The sequence below is a fragment of the Magallana gigas genome, chromosome 7 (assembly GCF_963853765.1).
Source record: "Magallana gigas chromosome 7, xbMagGiga1.1, whole genome shotgun sequence".
In the NCBI taxonomy this organism is placed as follows: Eukaryota; Metazoa; Mollusca; class Bivalvia; order Ostreida; family Ostreidae; genus Magallana; species Magallana gigas.
This window is the reverse complement of record NC_088859.1, coordinates 32094328-32112002: the sequence shown is the minus strand read 5'-3', so window position 1 is coordinate 32112002 and position 17675 is coordinate 32094328. Positions and strand designations below refer to the sequence as shown.

Below are 17675 nucleotides of genomic sequence, written 5' to 3'. Positions count from 1 at the left end.
ATTTCTCTATCTATATTTTGACATATTTATGTATGGTGTTTAACATAAATATATAGAAGACACTGTATTGAATGTATAGAAACATACATACATGTATATATACTAATTAAATGTTCATGTCGACGTCTGTCCTAGCTCTTTCAATCATACAAATCTTCCCCTGTACGTGTTTATTGAATGTTTTATGTACATTGGATGTTGCATGTACAATCTTCATGTTGCCCCTTGAGGGCCCTTAATTGGTAAATAAAGAAATTGAAATTGAAATTGGTACTTCACTACAACCAGACATACTTTTTACGACTCTACGTCACAAGATGGCGATTTAAATGTTTTGTTAAAGTGATTATATCATTCGATTCTGTTGTATATCGTCGTTGCTCAGTGGTTAAAGTATTAGGCTTCTGAACCTCAGTTCATGAGTTCGAATCCGCCTGGAGCTTTTGCTCATGTTTACTAAATTAAATTTTCGAAAATGTAATTTTTCATCCAAAATTGCATATTTTTTGGCTTATTTGACTTAAATACTTCTTATCCATTATGATATCTATCATAATCAAGTAATTTTCAGCTGATTTGAGAAAATATTTCAAGGTGTAGTGAGCCACCTTAAAGTTAAAAGTGCGCGAATGATCCTCAGATCGAATTAACAAAGATTGTTATGAAATTGAACTTCCGCTTTGTAGACGATATCAAGTAATCAACGACCTTAGGTCCTTTTACTAAGTTAAAAATATTAATGACTGTCTTGTTTATGCAATTTTAATACAAATTACTGTAAAATGTCATTCCTATATTTAGAGAGAAATTTATCACAAAGTTCACGCTTATGTCTTAATAAATGTTAATAATTGCTGCACGTGGTCAACTTTATCGCACTTCACAGAAAGGGTGGTAAAAGTTGCACTGATGTTACGAGAGACATCTATATAGTGTGTGTGGTAAGCAGCAATTTTTCATAGCATTTGATATGTATATCATTATGTTTAGTTAAGTTTCCTGTGAACTTTAGCTGTCTCATGTTATTGTTAGGTGGTTGAAATTTTGAGATATTTCCTCTATGGGAAAAGTATGTCCAACCTGCTAAATCATGTTAATGTTGCTGCAAATCTATACTATAGATCTTCTGAAAAATTCAGATTATTAGATTGAACTAGAGCTATAGTACATCACATACAAAAAACTTGAAATTCATGATTCCAAAAACTCCCTACTTTTCAACTTAAGCCTATAAAAAAAAATGTGTGTTTGGGTAACACTGATGAAAAAATAGGTTAGGTAGGTAGGGATTTTTAAACAATTTTTATCTGCATGAATTCTAAGAATGTTTGTGTCATATTAAAAATGGGTTTTTAATATAAATAATATAAAAATTACAATCCGAATCAGATAAAAACAGATATCTAAAAATGGTAGGATTAGGGCATTTTTGTAGGTTCCAGATCGGGTTACCCTATACATACAACTTTTTTTTTAGGCCTTATGAATAATATTTAATACTATAATGGGATGGGAGAGATGATGACAGACAGGGCTGGGATTTGAAAACAAGTCCCGTGTATTAATAGTCAGGTGCCTATATACCAACTGAGCTATCTGTGGCTGGTCGTTCTTCAGACATTTCCAATCTGATGTTGTTTACCAGCCTCTGAATACTGTATTTAAAAAAAAAACATTCACCAGCCTCATTAAGTGAAGAGATGTGGTTTGTTTACAGGTGAAAATGGTGACTGAAGATACCAACTATTTAGGTTTGGTGAGAGTGTTTACAAGTTAATCTGAGACAAGCAAAGAGATCAATTTGTAAGATAAATAAGTCCTAAATTGGCACATGTTTTTGTGCATCGCAGATTGTTGGTTTTTAGAATAGGAGGAACTTTACCTCTTCAGCCTGTTGACAAAAAATTTCCTGTAAAATTATACAGATCTCTGCCTAGTTTTAAGATTATCTGTAGACTTTCATCAATTTAAAATATTAATTTTTATTCTGCTTAGGGTAGATCCTCACCACATTTTAATCAAGACTAAAGGTTAATGTGGTCTTTTTGATAGTATACTGAATAACCCATAATTTTCGTTAAAAATGATCTAATTTTCACTTTTTTCAGATGAATCTCTATTAAATCGCAAATGATTGAATATGTAGATATTATATCCTGTAAGTTTTTTTCTATAAGAAACTTTTTAAAATGCATAAATGACTGATCCAAATTAAAAATGCTACACATTTTCCTCATTTTCACAAAGGACTATGTGCGGTATTATGCATTTTTTGCCCCCAAAATTAAAGCTTTATTACAAGCTTTAAAAATAAGATGGAAGATAGTGAAAATCATATTGAAAATATGTTTGTAAAAGTTTATCACCAAAGTGACGTCATAAAGTAGATATGACATCATGAAGATTGCCTTATTTTCATAAATTGATGTTTTGTAGCAAAATGTGGGTGTTTTCTGATGGTTTTTCGACTGGGAATCATCGAGCGCAGGCTTGCTCAAGTACCATTTTTTAGTATAAAGTGTATAATTAGTTGAAGAAAAACATATGATAAAATCGTACTTGAGCAGACCTGCACTCTATTTTTCCAAATGCAAAATATAAAGCAAAAATGAGAATATTTTCGTTTGTTTGCACATATGCGAGAATAAGGTCATTTGGATGACGTCATAGTTAAACAGCGAATGCGCAATGACGACTAAAATCAAGATTGAAGTGACAGGCGTCCACTGTAGTATGATTTATGAAGATTTGATTTTTATACGATACTATTTAAAAATTGGGGGCAGATATTTGACCAAACCGCACATAGTCCTTTCGTGATGCAAAAAAACCTGAATATACAGTATTCTATTGTATACACATACAGACAATTCAGGTAAGGCCAAAATAAAATTATTGTTTGGAATACTGAAAAACCCCCAGCTGTTAAAAATTTTATTAGCAAAAAATAGGATGGCCTTATTATAAGTATTGCAGTAAGAAATGTATGGCATGTCATTGTTTTTCTTTTTCTTTCAGATCAAGAACTATGCCTGGTCCAAGTAATCCAGGGCCATGGCCAAAAGATGTAGGTATAGTTGCCATGGAGGTATACTTCCCATCACAATATGTGGACCAAGCCGAACTGGAAATATTCGACAAAGTTTCCACTGGAAAGTATACCATTGGTTTGGGACAAGCAAAAATGGGCTTCTGCTCGGATCGAGAAGACATAAATTCCCTTTGTTTGACAGTTGTGCAGAAACTTATCGAGAAAAATGACCTATCCTATAATGACATTGGGCGTCTCGAAGTGGGTACAGAAACTATTATAGATAAGTCAAAGAGTACTAAAACAGTACTGATGCAGTTGTTTGAGAGCAGCGGTAATTACAGTGTTGAAGGAATAGACACGACCAATGCTTGCTTTGGTGGAACTTCAGCCTTGTTCAATGCAGTCAATTGGATAGAGTCTAGTTCTTGGGATGGTAAAATATTTAAACATTAAAAAAAAACGTGATATCACGAATCCATGAAATTTTATCCTAACTTTAGCCTTCTATAGACAAAAGAAATATGTACCTGTGACTGTGAAATTGACCATAAGATTAATATTGGTGGTACTCAAATTGCCAAATAATATATATTCTAAAAATCTTTTTTCTCTAGGAAGATATGCTTTGGTAGTTGCTGGGGACATTGCAGTTTATGCCACTGGGAATGCCCGCTGTACTGGGGGTGCAGGGGCGGTGGCCATGCTGATTGGGAGCGAGGCACCACTGGTGTTTGACAGAGGTGAGTTAATGTACAATGTTGAAGGATTGTGTTGTTCTTACATGAATTCAAATTCTCTAAGGAATATGTTTAGTTTTAGCACAGAATATTTTACATCACTCTTATTTGGAATAGCTTGTAATTAATTTTTTAGCATTGAAATTGCTGATACGTATAAACTGTCTAAATTGTTATTCACTATTTCTATGCAATTCGTAAAAGTATCTTAATTTGTGAAACTTATTTTATTTTGACCCAAGTATATTACTGGTATCAAGTTATTAAAGCTTCATTATACAAATGTATGTTGAAGTTATTTCATATAAAGACTGCACAATTTGTACATTCATATAGTTTTAATGTAAATTAAAGCAGATTAAGGAGATAAACTATATTAATCATCATATAAAAATCAAGTACATTGATGTAGTCATGCTAAGTTTTATTTTTTTAAAATGTTGATCTGAAGTACAGAAAGCATATACAAGTTGTTTGTTACATGCAGTGTACTGGTAGTAAATACATCATATGAATTGATTACAGGATTCAGAGTCACTGGACCGATCCTTTGTGATATCATGATCTGTACCTATATTGTATCATCAATTCATCTGCTACTCATTAAACAAAGAGGATTGTGTTTATCAAGTAGGACTTGTGCGAGCAAGGTTGTAAGACTCAAAGTCCAGATTTTTCCCCCTCTCTCTCTCTCTTGCAGATGAAACAAGTTGAATGATTTGACTCCCATTCAAAGGCTGACCATCCCTTTGTGTGTTATACAACGTAACACAGATACCAAATTAGTAAAATCCTACTTAACCCATTTATTCATCTGAAATTTATTATCAAGTTGTTATGAAATATATCGCTATTCCTCTCAGCAGTTTATTTATCTATAAAAAAAAATTATTTGAAAGACACCTTTTTAATAATAGGTGCATGACTTTGGATAACTAAATAAAAAATAATGTGGGTATCATAATATGTGTATGTTATATGTAGCATATTGAGCATATTTGTAATACTTGGTTTTCTTTTTAAACGGGTTTTCCAATGGAAAAATCCAGTTATTAAAATGAAGAAAATGGCAGGCGGGCGGGTGGGTGGGCGGCTTCCAAAGGGTTCCCTCATTGTACAGATAACTCCTCCTACAGTTTTCAAGATAAGAAGTTGATCTTTTGCAGATCTATTGTACATATATCAGAGGTATGAATACTGCTAGGATTTTAATTTCTGATAATTTATGAAAAAAATACCAGCTTTTGAACTTGGTCATTTTTTGGCAAAATATTGCATATTTGTACTCCATTTCACTGGATACAGTAGGTAGTGTTTATCAATTCAGGGTTGACATGGATTATGGATACAGTTCACATAAAAGAAAACCCAGTTTGCTGTCACATTGACAGCTTTTCACTTGTTCAAAGTTACTCTCTGCTTGTTTCTTATGGAATGAATAACCTACCGGTAAACAAAATTTTGTTCATTTAGCAACCCAATCAACAAAAAACTGCATGCCTTTCAAAACACAGGTACATTAAGTTAATATTGATATATATGAAGCTAATTCTCATTGTGTGGTCAGTAACTTCTATGTACATCTATATGTACAGTATGACCAATAATTCGGTCAGTTTATAACCTTTCTTTAAGTTCATGTGATTCGTGCTCCAGGTTCACCGAGTTCATACATCTGATATGTGGTATTGTGTTTATTTCCTTAGCTGAAAGTGCTAGCACTTTGAAATAACAAGTGGGTACTTATCATTTGTCATAACAAACCTTATGCTGGTAGGCATTTCTTACAAAAGTACTTTAATATTCAGAGTGTGACCAATGTTTTTGTTTAAGTAAACCATATTGATATCTATCATGTGCTGTTATTATGAAATATATGTGCTGTATGCTCCCTGTTTTCACTCATTTGACCATTACATAAATGGGATAATAAAAAAAGACAGGTTACACCCGAACATCAGGGGGAAAAAATCTGCTTTATGGATTAAATAACAAGTCAAGGTTAATATGTGATAATTTTGATAAGATAACATATAGATCAAAGATAAATAGGACACTAGATGGAGCTTGTGTTTGTGATGTCATCAAGTTCATCATCTTCAGATAGCCTTGAAGTTCTATCTATATGAGGAGATCGATCATCAAAAAAAAGTGATAATATAATTTTTCAAATGCCATGTACCAATAAGGGCATATATAGAATTGACATATTTGTTTTATTTGCTGACTGTCTGTCTGTCAGCCAGTCTGTCTGTCTGTCTGGCCTGTTTTTTAAGGGGGAAAGTTCAGTAAAACTTGCATGCCTTAATTTATACAGTCACGACTTACATGCTTAAACGATGTGGGAAGTTTTTACAGCAAATAGAATACTGACCTGCTGTCACCCTAAAGGGCATTAAGTAAGAGCAGTTTGAAATGTAACATACAACCATTTATGAGTTTAATCTAGAAAAATAGCGCTAAATTTGACATGCTCGGGAGAGTTATCTCAGTATCTGTAAGGATTTTCATTTCTCCACTGAGTATTTTTTTCAGATATTTTATATGAAAAATGATCAGCAGTTGACAGTGTATGAACAATAAATCACAAATTTGATTCTGATCATGAATTGTTATAACTTACAATTATGAATGCAGTTTGTGAGTGTAGAAGTAACACATTGAAAATTTTTGATTGTTTTTTGCTTCTATAATGTTGATGTTACCCTATTTTATACATTTTAAGTTTTTTCTGTGTACATGTAGTGATATATATATATAATTACATAATCTGCTGATACAAGTTAAATACTTTTCCTGCAGTGCAAGATTATCTCATATCATGTCATTTCATTGTTTAAATGAAATATGCTTACATGTATATACACATTAACATGCAAGTCAAAAGTGACTATCAGTAATTTATGAAAAGTGCTGTTTGTATCATTTGATATATATCATATCTAAAATATTAATAGATAACAGATAAAAACTGTTTGTATTTCGTAAGGTTCTGTAAATATACTTGACCTTAAGTATCATTGGGTGGTACGTCATACCAGTTTTTAACTTTCGATCCTATCAGGGTTTTAACATTTTGGATTACTGTGCATCTGCAAAGTCATTTTAATGATGATAAATACATAGTTGGGAAAAAAACCAAAAGCAAATTAATGAATTCATGTACTGAAATTGTTTATGAACAACAAATTATCATGTTTGGCCATATTATGTTAAATATCACATAAAAAATCAAAACCTTTTAGGGTGGGAAAAAAGTTATACAAAAATTGCCAAAAAAATTGAAATATGTATTTAATATTTATTTATTCAAGTTTATAAAATTCTTATGTGTGTGAGTAATGTGTATGTTAATTGTTAAGTAATAAAGACATCTTGTCTAGCATTTCAAATACATGTACCATACATTTACCAGGGACAGTCCATAAAGAGCCCAAGATGTTTTCAATTTTGATGAATTGCAGTGTTTGTGAATTGAACTTCTTATGTTCACCACGATCTCCAAAGATGGTCACAAACACTGAACAATGATTTTATAAGGGGTTTTATGAATCCTCTTTAAAAAAATAAACGTTACAGAATCTTTTGTTTTCATTTGACTATTTATAGACAAAAGGTCTCAAGTTGACTATCATTATTTGGTACAATATATGTTTTGATTTGCAAAAGAAAAGTGCATGGTGACAATTTTGAAAGTTTAACTTCCAGGATTACCATCTGTGCAGTACTTTGATAAGTTACTAAAATTTGAACTTTAAGAAAGCCTTGCGAAGATTCTTGAATGTATATTTCCAGGAGTGAGAAGCATTTATATGCAGCATGCCTACGACTTCTACAAGCCCAACATGGACTCAGAATACCCAGTTGTGGATGGGAAACTGTCAGTCAAGTGTTATTTACATGCCTTGGACAAGTGCTATCAGGCGTACACTGAAAAAGCAACTCAGACAGGGATTAAAGGTACATGTAATATTGGTGTCAGCTTGGGACCACTTCAATGCATCAAGAAATTTATGTAACTTGAAGATGTTGATGCTTGTTAATTGAGGAGGATGCTGTTGCCCTTTGAGTTGTGCTGTTGGACTTTGATCCCGAGGAAGATTTTACTTTGTCTTCTCCCAGTTGGGACTTTCATTGACCTTCTATACATTTCACAATCTTATAACCATTGCTCTTTTCTTAAAAGGCACTTGACATACATTTTTAAAAATATGATCTAATATTTCCAAGCTTAAATTATATTTATGAAATGTATATGAGGGGTAAACAAGTATTCATGCCCAAGAGAATATTCCTTTTACTTAGGGTATAAAAATTTAAATGCATAATGAGTACAATGCTGATTTTTTTTTTGACAAAAGGAAAGGAAGATAACCTCATCAATTCATCAGACGCATTTGTTTTTCACTCTCCATACTGTAAATTGGTGCAGAAATCGTTTGCTAGAATTTTCCTAAATGACTTTCTTCAAGAACCCTCACCAGACTTCTCTGGGAGATATGCTGGTCTGGAATCTTTGAGGTAACATTAACAAGTTTAACCTGTTAAAGGGGCATGGTCACGATTTTGGTTCAAAATTATTTTTCCGATTTTAATGTTAACAATGCTTCAGTAAGGCATTTTTTGATAGACAACCAAAATTTGAGTGTCATTCATTGAGTTATAAGCGAGTTACAGAGCATGCAATTCTTTGCTATGTAAACAAAGCTCTTGTTTACATTTTGAATGTTGAAGTGGATATTCCAGTTTTAGACCTTATGCTTAAAATGAATAAAAAAAATAGACAAATAAGCTTGAAAAATTTTTTTTGTAGTATATTGAACCTACGTAAACAAAAACTGGGCACGAGCCTTGTTTACATGATAAAGAATTGTGAGCCCCGTATCTTGCTTATAACTCTACGAGTGGCTCTCAAATTTCATTTGATCATTAGAAATGCATTTATAAAGCATTGTAAATAATAAAAACAGAAAAATAAGTTTTGACCGAAATCGTGACCATGTCCCTTTAATAAATGACAGGAACATTAGGAAAATACAATCAGTGTATTACATGCAACATCTGTTTTTCAAGGGCATTGGTATTTTTTTACTTTTTATTGAGCAGTAATTTTGGGGTTCAAATATTGAAAAGAATTTTTACTTGGTGTCAATATATGAAATAATATCCTGCCTATATAATTTTAAAATTCTGTAGCATAAAAATGCTTATCATTTGTTTTTTCCTAAATTCACTCAGTAACAATAAGATCAATATCTCGCATTCAATTTCTATGGGGATTAAAAAGATAAATAAATCTGTACACATATATTATTTTTAGAAAATAAAGTCTTGATTATAACTGGAACAGGTTGAGCAAGCAAATTTTAAAACACTCAAATGCACTTTAATTTGTTTGCTTACTAATGAAAATTTACATATTCCTATGTATTTTAAACGATAATGATTTAATGATTAGATAAACTATATATACAGTTATGTACACTGGTACAGACCGACCTAAGGCTATGTTACAAATTTTATAGGTAATACCTATTAGGTATAATGTATCAGTAATCACAACGGACCACAATAACATATTCTATGTACCGATAATGTTCTGTAGTGCACATACAATAAATACCGGTACATTATAGTAACTTGGCAAAAGGATAAATTTATTTTATAATTTGTCGCAAAAAAATTTTCCTCACATGTACATTTATATTATATTTTGCTGTAGGAATTTGAAGCTGGAGGAGAGTTATTTTGACCGCGATGCAGAGAAAGCACTGATGGCAGCCAGTAACTCGTTGTTTACACTGAAAACCAAGCCCTCCTTGTTGCTAGCCAATCAAGTGGGGAACATGTACACACCCTCTGTGTACGGAGGATTAGCTTCCTATTTACTGAGGTAAGATTGGGGAGGAAAAAACTCCCCCCTGGTGTAAATTATAAGAGCTTTACCTTTAGATATGCAGAAAGTGATATCATATAAACCCTTGATGGGGTTAACTGCTTTGCATATATATCAACAAGGTTAGATGCTTTGTTTGCCCATGGTTATAATCTGAAATATACATGTATTTTAAAGTATATTGGGTAGAAACTATTGTGTAGAAACTATAAATATTTAATATAATATTTAGACTATATTTTAGAAATCTATTTTTGATAGAAGTACAGCTTGTACATTGGTTTGATTTTTTTTTACTTCTGATACATAATGCAATTATATTCCTTAGCTCACAGTTTTATTTTTTGTTTTTTCAGTGCTTCACCATCAGAATTAGTGGGACACAGAATTGTGCTATTTTCCTACGGCTCTGGACTAGCCTCGGCCATGTTCTCTATAAAAATTACTAAAGACTTGGGACCAAAGTTAAATAAACTTTTAGAAAATCTGTCCAATATTTCAAAGAATTTACAGAACAGAGTGAAAGTGTCACCAGAAGAGTTCGATAAAACCATGAAACTAAGAGAGGAAACACATAACAGAGGTGTGTACATGACAATTTTATATAAAATTATTAATCATATGTTAAACTGTATATTATAATACTTAAAATACATGTACTTACAATAATTATGACTAGAATATAATCATTTGATGTACTGAAAATTATTTTTGTTGGAATCGTATTCTGTAGATAAAACTAAAATCATTCTGTGTTTATAATTAAGAAACAAAATGAACTTTACCCCGGATTATATTTTGTTCTTGATGTGTGCCAAGTGAGTTCTGTATAGCTAATATACACCTACTTGCCCACTGCAGCCCCCTACACCCCTGTGGGGTCTACTGAGGGACTGTTTCCTGGGACCTGGTTCCTGACCGAGGTTGACTCAATGCACAGAAGGAAGTATGACAGAGTACCACTAGTCCAAATACCCAACGGAAATCTACAACAGACAGGTAGTGTCTTACCTGTATTCTCTCTATAGTAGTATTTTACCTGTTATGTGTCGCCCATAGTTTTTAGCTCACCGAGACGAAGTCAAGGGAAGCTTATGCTATACCCTCGGCGTCGGCGTCGGCGGTGGCGTCGGCGTCGGCGTCCGGACCTGGTTAAAGTTTTTGTTGCAGGTCCTGTATCTAAGCTATTACTTGTCCTATCTTCACCAAACTTGCATGGATGATGCATCTGGACCTACTTATGGACTTGAAAGACTTGGATGCTGAATCTGGGTCCTAAATTTCAGATGCTGGAGGAGGTTAAGGTTGTTGGACCAGGTTAAAGTTTTTGTTGCAGGTGCCCTTTGATAGCTATATCTTAGTTACTGCTGGTCCTTACTTCACCAAACTTGCATGGATGGTGTGTCTTATGATACTGATGCACCAGACAGGCTTAAGTGCTGAATCTGAGCTATATGTTTCGGATGCTGGAGGAGGTTAAGGTTTTTGGAGCAGGTTAAAGTTTTTGTTGCAGGTGCCCATTGATAGCAATATCTAAGTTAGTACTGGTCCTAACTTCACCAAACTTGTATGGATGATGCGTCTTATGATACTGATGCACCTTGGAAGCTTGAATGCTGAATCTGAGCCATAGGTTTCGGATGCTGGAAGAGGTTAAGGTTTTTAGAGCTGATTTAAGTTTTTGTTGCAGCTGCCCTCTGATGATTATATCTTAGTTACTACTGGTCCTAACTTCACCAAACTTGTATGGATGATGCGTCTTATGATACTGATGCACCTGACAAGCTTGAATGCTGAATCTGAGCCATAGGTTTCGGATGCTGGAAGAGGTTAAGGTTTTTAGAGCTGGTTAAAGTTTTTGTTGCAGGTGCCCTCTGATGATAATATCTTATTTATTACTTGTCCTTACTGTCTTATGATACTGATGCACCTGACAGGCTTGAATGCTGAGTCTGAGCCATAGGTTTCGGATGCTGGATCAAGTTAAGTTTTTTGGAACAGGTCACATGTTTAATAGATGATAGTACTATTTCAAACTTGCATAGTTGATTTAACTGTAATATGAATGAATCGCAGAGGTAGCTTCAGATGCAGAGCTTGATCTCCATTATCAAGGATGCTAAGGCCACATAAAATTAATTCTCTGGTTCTCAGGCCAAATTTTCCAAAAATAGATGAGGGAGGGAGGCTTTTTTTTTTCTTTTTTATTGGTGAAAAAACAGATGAGGGAGGCTTTTTTTTATCTGAGAAAGAAATTAACTACCGGTACTTAAAATTTAAAAAACAAGATTTTCTTTATTCAAGCTGCTGTTTTATTATTTAATAAAGGATATCTATTAAATTTTTAAACAGATAAACAAAAACCAATATATATTTTGAAAATACAGTCCAACTATCAATATACAATGATGATCTTTAATATTTAAGTCAAATTAAAAAACATATAGTCATTATAGGTGAACTGTTTGTTTTCATTTTTATCTACTTCTTTGCTGTTGAGCTTTGAACATTCCTCCCTTTCAAGGGGGGCTGTTGTTGTGAAACAATACAATCAGGACACATTGGGTACTGTCCTTCGTCTGTATCTGTATCTTGTGTCCCACAGTGATAGCACATTGGGGGAAATACTCCAGAGCTGTACATATAGCAGGGAGTCTCAATTGGAGATGCACAGACCAAATTTGATCTCATAGAAACAATCTCCAACAGAGCACATATACAGGGTGCTTTATTAGGATTATTAGGTTTTAATTCCTGAAGTTCAGATCTACATAAAAACTGATCCAAGTCCAATGATTTTGGTAAGCAAGGCACTCTCTCGGGCACAAAGTTTAGTAGCACTATATATGACTCTGGGTTTCTGGCAATCTATGCAGGTTACTGTTTATTTCACTGTTTTTGGCAGTCTGAGCAGATAGACAAAATGGAATTTCATGTCTGTTTGCAAATGATTGTGCCCGTTTTGATGATAAAGAAGGACAATATTCCTCTGTATAATTGGTTCAAAAAAGCCCACTGAACTCCTTGTAGTTCTCCTTAGTACTCTTTCTTCTCCTTTAATAAATGACAAATTAATCATTTAATACCAAACCACTTTACAAAACGTAAAATGACATATATGATGTTTACTCTAAAATACCTTGCACTGGATCAGGAAAGTTGTGTAACTGGCTAAAGACATCTTTAGGCAATCTTGGGGCCAAACATAAACGACAGTCACTAGGACCACATTTCTTCACAATTAAGAAGTAAGTCTTGAATACATTGATGACACAGAAACGAAGACACCAAGTAATTTTTCTGGGAAGATCCAACTTTCTAAATCGAATTTCATCGATTTCACGCCCTGGTACAGGACTAACAAAGAACATCCATCGGGTAAACCCTCAATAATAGTCCACGGTAGAATTAAAAAGGTTCCATAGCGGATACAAATCGGAACAGCAGACATTTCATTCGTTATAAGTCCAAAATTTCCATCGACCCCATTTTCACAAGTATCGTCTATATCATCGGGAGGTTTGGAACATTAAGTTTTTACTTATGAAAGAAAGCGACTTAATGATTAAGACTACACCGGAAGCTGCGAAATAGAAGCGAAAGTAAAACTATATGCAAACCGAAAGCGGAAACTTTTTTTTCCCGGAAAGGTCTCCGCATTATCAACTTTTTATTTTATTGAAAATGCAATAAAATTTGCAATGCGGCACCCTCAAAACGGATGCGCGCGGGCCTGAGAACCGTAATTTCAATTTTATTTAGCCTAAAAAATAAATCTTAGTTATTACGGGTCCTTTCTTCACCAAACTTGAATGGATGGTGTGTCTTATGATACAGATGCACCTGACAGGCATGGATGCTGAATCTGAGCCATAGGTTGCGGATGCTGGAGGAAGTTAAGGTTTTAATTGCTAGTGCCCTCTGATGATGATATCTTAGTTATTACTGGTCCAAACTTCACCAAACTTGCATGGATGATGCGTCTTATGATACCAATGCACCTGATGGGCTTGAATGCTGAATCTCAGCCATAGGTTTCGGATGCTGGATGAGGTTTAGTTTTTTGGAACAGGTCACATGTTTTATAGATGAAAGCTTGCATAGTTGATTTAACTTTATTATAAATTAAACGCAGAGGTTGCTTCAGATGCAGAGCCTGATCTCCATTATCAAGGATGCTAAAGAAATCTCCTACCTCACTCAAACCAGCTTGATAGATAAATGTGTTTGTTGATAAATAATATAACATGATTCCTATGATATTGTATTATATGAAACAATATTGTTTGATAGGATATAATATGATATCATATGTTATATTATAAAAAGTTATACGATATGATATGATATTGTATCAATTTTTTTGATATTTTATGATATGATATTGTATCATGATATTGTTATGTATAGTATTGTATATTATGATACAATATTGTATAATATTATATTGTATTTTTAATATATTATTTTATCACATGGTACAATTACATAAGATATTGCAAAATATTATATTGTATCCTATGATACAATATTGTATATTCTATAATATTGTATCATACAATATTGTATAATATGATATTGGTTTCAGTAATATAGAATTACATCACATGAAATTGTATTATATGATATTGTAATATTATATAATATTGTATCATATGATATTGTATGATATGATATTGGTTTTTATAATATATTATCATATCACATGAAATTGTATTATATGATATTGTAATATATATTATTGTGTCATATGATACTATATGTATAATATAATAATGTATTTTATAATATTTTACTTTATCACATAATATTGTATCATTTGATAAGATACAATGTTGGAATCAAATTATATTGTATTATATGATATAATATCATATAATGTATAAAATATGTTTCAGTGTCACTCAATACAATATCATACTCTATTATACAATATAATATCATGTTTCAATGTTATGATGTATTATGTAATATGATATTGTAATATAATACTATATTGTATTATATTTTATGATATTGTATTATGTGATCAAATACAATTAGGTATAACACAATACAATGTCATATCATACGTTACAATATCATATCTCATTATTGTTTATTACGGTATTTTATTGTATTATATGATATATATTATAAATATGACATGATGCAATATTTAATTTTATATCATTGAATTGATTAACATATGAACATATGATTATCATAAAAAAATTTATCAGATGATATACGATATTTTGTCAAAACAGAATCCATGAATATCCAAGATCATAAAGTATGATTTTCATATAAAATGATAAAGGTGGTCTTATGAAGGTGATGTCTCATAAGGGTGATGCTCCGTCTCGGTGAGCTTAGTAATCTATGATTACCTATGTTTTTTTTACCTGTAATGTCTAACCAGCAACCTGTAATCTGTTGCCTGTAATCTTTTACAGGTGTAATACAAATCTTTTAGCTGTAATCTTTTACCTTAAACCCTTGCCTGTATTTTTTTACCTTTTACCAGTAATCTCTTTTCTATAAACTCCTACTTGCAATGTTTTACCTGTAATGTCTTACCTTTAAACTTTACCTTTAAATGCCTTACTTGACATGTGTTTTATACTGAATGTTGTCAATGATTTTTGAGTTGTCATTCCTTAAGTGTTCTCAAAATATGACAAAAATTAGGTTTTTGATCTGCTCCAAGTAGATAGCTACACAAAGCGATCTACTTGGAACAGATCAAAGATCTAATTTTAATTAGAATGATCTTCTCAAAAGAATGTTTAACAAATATTGAATTATTAATTTGAATGGTATACATGTATTAAAAAGGATAGATACAGAAATAATATACATGTATTAAAAAGGATAGATACAGAAATAATATAATAAATACGAGGGTTGTTCGGAAATTATTGAGACATTTTCTCTAATTCGTTTAGTAAAAAAGATAAACTCTTGAAATTTTACGAAAACGTAAATCAGGATAGAGTTTATCAATGTGAAAAGTTTCTTGTTCATTGCATGAATAGATCATTCCTAGTAAGCTGACCAACGTGCCTTCGTCCTGTAACCCAGCGCAACCGCAAACTTTTCGCAACGTCATTTTAACGCTTCTTATTGCTCCCGTGTTTTAAACACCTTACAAACGAACTGAAATAAGACTTATTCTTTATTTTTCATCTTTTGTTTTAATTTCAAGATGTCATCATTTACATTTTCTCTCATTCTTGTTTTTTTTAGAGAAAAAATCAAGTTATTTTTACCCGAAAGTCTAATTACTGTAAATGTCTCCTGCAGTCATTTTTTTTTTTTTTTTACATATTCTAGAACTGTTGACAACAGTTAGTGTGTCAAAACTTGTTAATTAATCCCTTTGGCCTAATTCTAGTTAAACAATTAGTGAAAAAAAATATGATGAACTGAAGTTAAATACCTTGTCTTGTCATCGTATAGTTTTTTAGGCAATTTCGTGGCTTTAAAAGGTCTTCTTCTGAGATTTCCACCAGTTTGACGGTTTTCAATGCGCCGCCTTGACGTCAAAATTCAATGTAAAGTCGTTGTCAGATGTCTATTGTTTGGTAAATATATATGTACCATATCCGTATTTCAACTCAAACATCAGTGAAACTTAATCAACAGTTAGTCGCAAAGAATAGCAAAATGAACATATTTAATTTGATTTCTTTTATCATTAACTGTAATTCTACGGACACTTATAAAGTAGATGTTTAAGTTGTTTAATCCCCGAGTTCATGGCTGCGCCGGGTACCCCGACCACCGACTTGTTTATCTACTGTTGTAAACAAAATATTAAATATTCTTTTAATGTTACTTTGTTTTATTATTTGTTGGTGTTTCTTCAGTGTCTATGCCAATTTTCACCAAAATTCGTCTCTTAGAAAAGAAAATAATTGATTTGTTTCAATAATTTCCGAACAACCCTCGTACAGTCAAACTTCGTTATCTCGAACTAGATGAGACTGTTTAAAAACTTTGAGATATCTGAGTATTCGAGATATCAAGGGTAAAATGCTTAAAAAATAAGTGATTGGGACTAACAAATCACTACGACATCCATTGTATTTGAGATATGAGTGTTCGAAATATCAAAGTTCAACTGTACTAATGTTATATCTCGTTGGTTTAAAATCTTTACTTTTCTTTTTCAGGTGATGTGAAGTGACAAATGAAGTGTGTTATTTGATTGTCCCTCTAATTAAACATGTGAAATGCTATGGATGTAATATTTATATTGATTTACAGTATTTAGAAGCATATTTGTGAATGTTGTATGAGATACACAAAAAAAAATGCATTTTTAACCCTTTATCTGTATTGCTTATGCCTTTAGAATTGATTTTTTTTTTCAAATGAATATATTTGTTATAATGCAATAAATTAAACTTGCAATTGAGTTGGTAAGTGTTGTTGTATAAACTTATTAACTTTTCTTATCTTTTTTTGCGGGGGCAAAGAAGAGTTTTCAAGATTCTCAATTGTACACTCACTTGAATGAAGCTTAAATATTTTAAATTTTTTCAATTAGAAAAGTTTATGATTTAAAACAACACAAAACTTCTTTTGATTTATTCATAGATGTATCAATTTTTAAGCATTTTGATTTGAGATAACAATTGTAAATTTTTTTTAAAGATATTATTAAATAAGACATGCTTATTAGTATTGCAGATTCTCTATTCACTATAAAAGCTTTTATTTTTAATCATAACAATGATTAAAACTTTATTATTACATAAAATTATACATAAGTGAATATATTAATATCACCAAGGCAATGATTGATAAAACATATTGAAGATTGATTATAATAAGGAGTGTAATCTGGCAACAGTAAGATTCAAGTTGAATCAAGGCAACAACGGACTATATTTGTCTAACAGGATGAGATGATGCTTTGCAAAGTCAATCAATATGAAAGAAAGGTGCAAGTTCAGAAAAACACTACAGAAAACCGTCATACGGTAAGTGTGACGACACTTTTCTCGTTCGTTCTCAT

The 17675-nt window shown here is 32.1% G+C and overlaps 1 protein-coding gene and 1 long non-coding RNA gene across 2 annotated transcripts; one reads left to right on the top strand and one right to left on the bottom strand.

Moving 5' to 3' along the window:
• Window positions 1–658: 658 nt before the first annotated feature.
• Window positions 659–17072, top strand: LOC105345575 (hydroxymethylglutaryl-CoA synthase 1). The gene is made up of 9 exons (XM_011453766.4): window positions 659–941; window positions 3019–3467; window positions 3649–3774; window positions 7567–7731; window positions 8133–8292; window positions 9494–9664; window positions 10024–10250; window positions 10529–10666; window positions 16828–17072. Exons 2-9 carry the CDS (start codon window positions 3029–3031, stop codon window positions 16839–16841), a joined length of 1440 nt encoding a protein of 479 aa, XP_011452068.2. The 5' UTR covers window positions 659–941; window positions 3019–3028; the 3' UTR covers window positions 16842–17072.
• On the bottom strand, window positions 12497–12944 carry LOC109620242 (uncharacterized). Its single transcript, XR_004599492.2, has 2 exons — window positions 12807–12944; window positions 12497–12721 (listed from the first exon to the last, which is right to left on the bottom strand). It is a non-coding gene; the product is annotated as an uncharacterized lncRNA (long non-coding RNA).
• Window positions 17073–17675: the final 603 nt, after the last annotated feature.

Bases quoted from the DNA above. Each gene is read 5' to 3' on its own strand.
- LOC105345575 (XM_011453766.4), top strand. From the start codon at position 3,029: ATGCCTGGTCCAAGTAATCCAGGGCCATGGCCAAAAGATGTAGGTATA. The intron at 7,732-8,132 runs GTACATGTAATA...TTTTGACAAAAG, and splicing joins AACTCAGACAGGGATTAAAG to GAAAGGAAGATAACCTCATC. The intron at 10,251-10,528 runs GTGTGTACATGA...TGCCCACTGCAG, and splicing joins AGAGGAAACACATAACAGAG to CCCCCTACACCCCTGTGGGG.